We start from the raw sequence: 8,368 nt of genomic DNA on the forward strand, positions 1-8,368 counted from the left end.
ACCTTTGTGAGATTTTTGGTTTCTATCAAAATACTTCCATGGCATCTTTCATCCAAATTAGTCTGGATGTAGTTTCCAGTGTTTCTAAGGTTTGTTTATAAACATGTCACTTTATTACACGTTGAGGCAACGAGGCAACAAGCTAGTTTAGCATGGATCAAACACTGCAGAACAACTTAACATCACAAACCTACTCCTAGACCTAGCTGACTGTGACTGCTATGGCCATTAGAAGTTGCAAATTGCATTAGTTTCACATAAATTCTATTAAGAGCATTGCTAATCTTTGAAGTTGTAATTTTCCACTTCCTTTAAGTCCTCCATGGGTTAAAACTGACATATATGTATAAACAAGTAGCTCCATTGCAAACAGTTTTTCGTGGATGAGATTTCACATGGAATTATGCTACATGGTAGCAGAAATATTTTTGTTGCTTTCCTAAAGCCCTTTACTTACATCTCTTTAAAGAAACCAAACACAGGGAACACTGTACTGTGACATGCATTTGAAGATGATACTTCTTGATTTCTTTTAAACTAAAGTGTCTGAACTGTAGGATAAGCATAGGTCATCCATATGGTACAATAAACATACTTCCAGCACTCAAATCTAAGAGGCAAAGAGTAAGATCTTGTACTGAGAGGTTAAGGACAAAAACTCCTTCACAACAATAACATCTTGAGCTCTTACAGAATTCTCAGCTTTTAAATGATCCTCAGATTTTATTAGCAAGACATGTTTGAATAAATGATGGCTTTCAAGTGCACTCTTGCAATTGTTTGCTAGGTAATTCTAGGTGACATTTCAGGACTTTACTACAGACATAACAAGGAGATATCAAATTGGCACCATGTTGAAGACACATGTTGTCCTGATTGCAACTTGTAAAAACAATTTAAACAAATGCTTTGTGTGGGCAAGGAAAAGGCCCTCTGACCCTACATGGTTTATGAGCTTGAATGCATGTTAAAATAGCTCATTGGATCTTTGAAAGGTATGTTTGTTTAAAAAAATAAGCACCCTTAAACTTTACTCTAGATTAAAAAAAGTAGATTTATAAGATAAAAATAGACATAGTCAAAGAAAAGAAAAAGAGACCTCTTACTGTGCACTAACATATTGTGAAGTTACAACAAAAAATTTCCTAGATTAGAAATTGACTTCACAACACATATTCAGAACTTCAAGTTCACAGTAGCAGGACGATAGCCTAGGGTGATAAATGTCAAACATTCAGCAGAGAAAATTAACAAATTAGGTATACAGTGAAGGGAACACTGCTAATACATTTTTGCTCTCTGATCTGTAACACCTTCCGAACTAAATAAATGTTATTCATTTGTAAAGTGTCACAAAGATTACTATAAGAACTAGACATAAAATTATGGCTCTGCTGCTAAGTATATTCTTCCTGTGTTCTACTGACCTGCCAGCAAACAAGACCCTACTGTGCTGGTTTCAACAACAAAGCTGATAGACTAAGTGCCTTTACAACTAGCAACAAAATAGGAGACAAAGCCATACTGACTTTCAGAGAACTGTCTGCCAGTCAAAAGCACATTTTCTGAGGTATTTTATGTGCTACATAATGAAAAAAATGGATGCAGGGGGGTTAAAGTCACTGTTCTAAGTAAAATTCCACTCCAGAATCACAGTCACCAGTGAAGATTTCCTCCAGAATAAATTATCTCCCTCCTGAAGCTGTCATATTCTGGGCCAAGATCTATGAACTACTTCTTTACTTCCCTGAACTTACAACTTCAGCCATTTTGTTGTCAATGGAAAATCTACTTTTAATTATCTCTTTATAAGCTTTTTGTTCAGGATTAATATCTCTGATGTAGAAGTTGCACTGAATCTAACCTTTTGGCAGTTACTGTCTTTTCTAATTTTTTTAATGATTTTACCTCCTGCTCTTCCTCTCTTCCCTTCTTTCTTTCTCTTTTCCTCCCCTTCTTTTCTAGGCAATCACATGTGATGCATTTATTTGTGCTCTATAATTCTTCTTGTCAATCCAGATCATAGCAGTAACACCATCCTGTAGCTACTTACAATGTTGGGAGGTCTTCTGAGACACATTTTGGAACATGTTTTGAATCACTGTCCTGTATAACCAAATCTCTTCTCTTAAAACTCATGAGTGGTTTCAAGTCTCTACAGATCTCCTAAGAAAGGACCAATATTCCTTTCTAAGACACTTCCAACCTTCAATCTCTCATCATGCTATTTTTTCCTCAAACTCTTGCCTTCACTTTGATCCTTGCTTTTTTGTTGCCTTTACTTTTGGCAACTCATTTACAGGATGATTCATCTTTGTCATCCTGAGTCAAACTTCCATGGGACTTGAAGAAACCTCTACTTTTAGCATCTCCTCATCATGCTGTTGAATAAACACTGGTATGATGCTACTTTTTCAGATGTAGTGACCACCTACATGACTTCAAACTACCCCTTAAGACCATCATTGTTTCTGTTGCTAAGGCACACACCTGTCATTCATCAGTCCAATCTAAAGTAGACCAAGTTTGAGAGAGGTGAAAGAGCACAAACACTAATCACCCCAAAGCAGGAATTTAAGTTAACTGCACTGACTAAGCTTTTGGATTAACTTGGCTCTCCTGATTAAGTCTTTAATCTTGGAATCCATTTACAATACAGCAAAGTTTAGTCATCTCACTTTTAATTTCAATTTAGCATATTCCCTTCTTCCTTTCTTCTCCTAATCCATGTTGTAAGATAAATTACAACAATCAATACAACAAGAATCTATACAAACTTATACAGCTTGTGTTCTTCACAGCTGTGTGTATTGATTCTTAATACCTTCTTGGTTAGACCTTCTCATGATATTCTCTGCATACACAGCACAAGGCTGCCAGCTTCTCCTTACACACCATTCTTGACAGGAGTCTCTTACACACTGTTTGCTTTCTCCAAATGTGTATAATTGAGTCCAGGAATATAAACTCGGCTGCATCCATTACAGGGGGATTGTATTTGTACACATAAAATCAGCAAGAGCAGTATAATGCTAACAAGATGCAGTATGTATTCTGAAACTTGATACATCATCATCTCTATCTACTGCCTCTTGTTCTCCTTAAGACTAGACAGCAAATAAATCAACAGCTTTTTCCAGAAAGTAAACTTCAAATGTACAATGTCTTGGGGGGTTTCGGTACTTTAAACATTTAAATAAAACTTGCTCAAATCATAATGACTTTATAGGATAATATACAAAATATTATAGGTCAGCATATCCAAGACTGAAGATATAATCTCAGCCTAAACAGAACTATTAGCATAGGGGTTAGAAGATTTCAGTACTATGCATGGAAATAAATTTACTCAATCATTCAGATTCCTTGTAATTATTCTGCAGCTGTGTTTTTTTTCCACCATTTTGCTCCCTGCCCCCAACCCTCTTCAAAATCTCAGATTAAAGATTTTTTCATCTCTTCCTTTATTGGCACAATAACATGAATTAATTTTGCACTGGTTTGGGTGCTAGCTAAAAGAGCCTTCTTTAATGAACTTCATTATGCAGGTTATTTAGTGTTGTACAGTTGTATTTTTATTCAAATACCTTATTGGGAAATTCCAACATAACAGAAGAACATGCATAATTTCATAGGAGATGTAAAAATACAGACACTCCTATGAATTGTCCAATTAGGGGTCTAAACCTCTGTAGCATACAACATGATTTTAGCAGTCTTTAGTGAGTTATAATGTTTGCTGATGCACTACAATTCACCTTGCTTGACTTATGTACAGCTTGTCAAGGGTCAAGAAAACCCTGTCTAGTGGATTACAGTAAATTTTCTAGCTGAAGTGTGACACCTTTAAGAAAGATTCACATGCACACATAGCTGAACTGCACAGGTACACTTGCTTTTCTTCATTACCTTAGTCCTTTTAATATATTGATGCTCAGGAATCTGAGAACACCTAAGTATGTCTATATCGCTATACAGGGTATTAGCCAAAAATAATCTCCTACTCAGGGTTTCACCTGCACTACTTTAAATCAATCACTTTCATAACTATACTAGATTTTTATAATGTTGCATTTATATTACTGTTTTTTCATAAACATGTGGAGACATTAATATTTGTCAAGTAGTCACAATATAACAGCTACCTGAAGGTCTTATGTTTTAGATATCTTATTCCCCTCTATTGAATGGAAACTTACAAAAACAATCAATCAATATTTGTTGAGGAATTAGGGATTTATAGAAGTTCAGTGTCTTCACAATAACGAAATGGGGAAGAAAAGAAGCAAAAAAGAAACAAGACATTACTGACAATTACATGTTTCACCAGCTTTTCTCAGACATGCATTTCTCTGCACATGCTGATTAGAAGGCTTTAAAGTTAAAAAAATTGTTTTAAAAAAATGTGCAAGATTAGTCATTGTTTACACTGTATTTATGCACTGCACCAGTAGATCAGCACAATGTGTTACTATTTAACTATATAGATAGTTATTTTAGAGCTGAGTGGGTGTTCAAGGACTACTTCTGAAACTAAGACTTTCCCACATATACTTTGGGAGTAGCTCAAAGTACTGAAAGACTCAGGATTAACAAACAGATGTGCTACTTATAAGCAAATTATTCAGAATCACTTTAAGTGTCTTTAGTAATAACATTTCAATAATACTGAATATAAACACATTTACTAATGAAAAAGTTGAAAAGGAAACTAGGGGTACACGGCTCAGGCAATGGCTACACTTGAAATACTCCATATTTCAATTCTTATTGTAAAAGGACAAATAGATAATTGATAAGTTAAAAGCATGCAGTTGTGATTTCTGTTTGGATTCTTTCTCTTTTATAAAGAAACAACTTTAAATCTATATTGATAATGCAAAAAGCAATCCAGTGTTATCTCACCTAGCTTAAAAATAGCCCTTCTTGTTTATAAATGTTTAATATGAACATGCTACTTACATGCATTATGGGAATGTTATTGCAATATGCAAAAATATAACGATTACTTACTGAAGTTCACAAAATTGGTACTTGAAGGAACAACAAAAGTACTCTTAGAAGTGTAGATGATTGGAATTTGTCCAGTTCCCTCAAGAAAAAGCAGTAGTTACTCTAATCTCTCAGCATATATTACACACATCTGCATAAACATATCCATCAACCAAAACCACAATGACCTGTAGCACAGACAATTCTCAGTTAACACCTTTCTACTCCACCAATAAACCAATTTAATTCCCTACTAAGGGATTTAAACATAGCCAACAGAAACATATTAATAGACATAGAAACAAATTAATATGACTCTAAAAACCTCCAGGCACTCACCAAAAGACTGAATGCAGGTCTCAAGAAGGTCTTCCAAAGTGGCTCCTTTGGCTAGGTGCCCCAATGGCACCATCATGACCTGAGTATGATTTGACAGGCTGTGGCAGTGGCTGGTCTGCTGCAGCTCCAGTGCTGATTCAGGGGCAGGGCTGCATGCTTGGGCAGGTTGCCTAGAAGAAAGCACAATAGTGAAGTAAATACAAGACAGAGTGGCAAATTTTACACTGCATGGGAAAGGAGGAGAGATTTAAAGGACAATTAACTCCTTCTAGTTAGGATGCTGAAAGACATAACCCTCCCACTTGATACGTACACCAAAGGGACTGCTCCGTAAGTGACTTTTTTCCTGCTAAATGTCAGCTGCAGAGCACATGGTTATAGAGCTCCCTGAATGATGTGTCAGGATTATCAAAAGTCTTGTCTCTTTGCTGGAGAGTATGCAATTACCTACCACCAGATGTTTCTGTGTCCACCAAAAGTAAAGGAGAAAAAATATTACACACATTGGAAAACTATTAATTTAATTTGAAAAGTCACTGTTAAGTAAAAAAAAAATTCAGCAAAACCTAACAGTAAAGTATTTCACAAACAAAACAAATATATTAATTTGCATCTATTCAATACTATTATTTCCTATGTTGTTTTAAAATAGTATATATGAACAAATAAATGTATTTAATAACAATGGTAAATGAGACCAAAATAAAGCACATATCTAATTTTAGTCTTGTATTTTGCCCATATAATACCTTCTACTTCAAGAACATGTATGTTTATGGATAATATTAAAAGCTATTTGTTGTTTGCACACAAGTTCATATTTCTGTTTCAAATAGCAAATTGGAACAATATTGTATTAATGAAAAGTGATGAAATATATTTGCCTGCAAATACCAGGAACCACTGCAAAATCTGACTTGAGAGCATAACCATACAGCTCACAAAAGAACAACAAGCATTGCCATTTCAATGAAACTTGGGTTTGTTTCAGGGACTCCTGAAATTTCAGGGATTCCCTGGGTTTATTTCAGACACACCACAGCCTTCCTAAACAAGTGACTCCAGTGTCTTTAAGGTGCTATCTTAAGCTTTCACATAACTTTTCTTAGAACACTATGCAAGACTCTATTGATAATCAGCTGACAGTCCCAGGAAGAAAAGGCATAGAAATTCCTCCACTGTGTGTATAACATACAGACAGTAGAAGTAAATTCACAGACATCCCCTAATAGGCACTCCTGCATGAAGTTAAAAAATGCATGCCTTTTTTTTGCCTGCATGAAGACAGACTGGACCCTACCTCATCCCTGTGAAAGTCCAGCTTCATCCTTACCTTTCCGTCTCACTTGAATGCTGGGGAAGCCACGAAACTGACCACGGTGTCATTTACAACCCAACTACTTCAATAGTTTGAAATTCAGGAAAATACACGTCTGACCCTTCAGAGGCAGTCATCATCACTGACTGAGCTCCTCCGTAGTTAGGCTGACAGTAGCTGACATGCAAATGTTCTCTTCCCTTCCCCCTTTTTCTCAATTTCCCTCTTAGCTTTGTGATCTGACTTCCTGTTGTCATATAAAAAGAACAAGAGCCTGATCAGCTTTCAGTGTTTTCTTTCTACACACTTAAGCCCCTCTCCTAGCTTCATTCCAGTGCCTCTTCAGGGCAGAGGATCCCAGCAAGTAGTAACAAAGTGAGAGTTAAGGCAGAAGATATTTCGGGCTTTGGCAACATCCAGGAGAAAAACTTAAGTTTCACCTGAAAAAAGTTTACAGCTATACTGTGGCCGACATGCTGGACAGGCAAAGCTTAGCCGGAGGCACCTCTGGTTATGCCTCAGAACAGATCCTCTCGCAGCAGTCACCCGACACGACAAACAAATGAAAGCGGGACTGAGGGGCAGCGGGGGACGCCCGTCCTGCATGTCCACTGTACGCCCTTGGCGGTGGGGAGGACATCACAAATAAGTGACGGTGCTCTCGCTGACTGACCCCGGAGCAGGTGCCGCTGCCCCGGCGGGGCCGTGCCAGCCGCGTTCCGGGCCCCTCGCCCGGCGGCCCCGGCCGTGCCGCAGGTAACCGAGCCCGGGCGGGCGCCGCGCCTCCCGCTCAGCCGACACCGTAACGTGAGGCTCCTCCACCCCGCGCTGACCCGCCTGCTCGGCCACACTGGCATCCCAAAGGGTGAAATAAAATCCTCTCCCGCACACCCCCTCCCGCGCTTCTCTCCTCTCCCTGCCCCACGGAAGCCCCGCCAGCCCCGCCGCGGGGAGAGCCGCGCCCGCCCCACCGCCCCAGCGGGCACCGCACGCTCTCAGCCGTGACACCGAGCCCGGTGCCCTCCGCCGCGGGGAGGGGAGCGATGGGGGCACGAAGCAGCACGGCAAACTCACTGGTTTTCTCTCCTCTTGCCTAAGGTCCCCATGCCGGGTCCAGCCGCAGCTCCGCCGCCCGGCTGGCTCTGCCAGCAGCGCAGGGAGCGGCGCTGCGCGGGGCGGAGGAGGCCGGGCGGAGCGGCGCGGCCCCGAGCATCGCCTCCTCCCTCCCGCCTCGCCGCTCTCCTGCTCCCGTCGCGCCTCGGGAGGAGTCTGAAACCGATTCAAGTAGGGCAGCGACGGCGGCGGCGGCCGCCACCCGTGACGAGCGCTGGCGGAGATGTTATCGGCGGGAGGAAGTACTGAGCTGGGGCTGCTCTTCTCTGAAGCCGCCGGCTTTACTGGGTACCCGCACGCGCTCTCACCGCCCAGCTCTGAAGCCGCCACAACTTTTTTCCACGGCACCAGCTCGGCAGGGCAGGGCAGGACCTGCCCTCTCCTTCTCCTTGAAGCAGGCTGCTTCCGAGCCGCCGGGGCTCACGCGTGGCTGAGCCGCGCCGGCGGAGCCTGCCCGGCCGCGGCTGGAGCGAGGGGCGAGCGGCCGGGCCGGGCCGGGCCGGGCCGGGCCCTCCGCAGCCGGCCCCAGTGGGAGGGCGGGGGCCTGGCTCACGGGGAGGTGCCCGGGTCATGCGGCTCTCGCCGGGGGACACGCGGCTGGCTCAC

General features: G+C 41.3%; 1 protein-coding gene across 1 annotated transcript in view; it reads right to left on the reverse strand.

Moving 5' to 3' along the window:
- Window positions 1–8,060, reverse strand: part of RASGRP1 (RAS guanyl releasing protein 1) — a 37,201-nt gene extending 29,141 nt beyond the window's left edge. Inside the window, exons 1-2 of the mRNA XM_068193052.1 lie at window positions 7,724–8,060; window positions 5,332–5,501 (exon numbers count right to left, since the gene is read on the reverse strand). Of these exons, the coding sequence (XP_068049153.1) occupies window positions 5,332–5,501; window positions 7,724–7,755 (202 nt within the window). The 5' untranslated portion in view covers window positions 7,756–8,060. The remainder of the gene's footprint in view (window positions 1–5,331; window positions 5,502–7,723) is intronic.
- Window positions 8,061–8,368: the final 308 nt, after the last annotated feature.

Source organism: Anomalospiza imberbis, chromosome 6, assembly GCF_031753505.1.
Source record: "Anomalospiza imberbis isolate Cuckoo-Finch-1a 21T00152 chromosome 6, ASM3175350v1, whole genome shotgun sequence".
Taxonomy (NCBI): Eukaryota; Metazoa; Chordata; class Aves; order Passeriformes; family Viduidae; genus Anomalospiza; species Anomalospiza imberbis.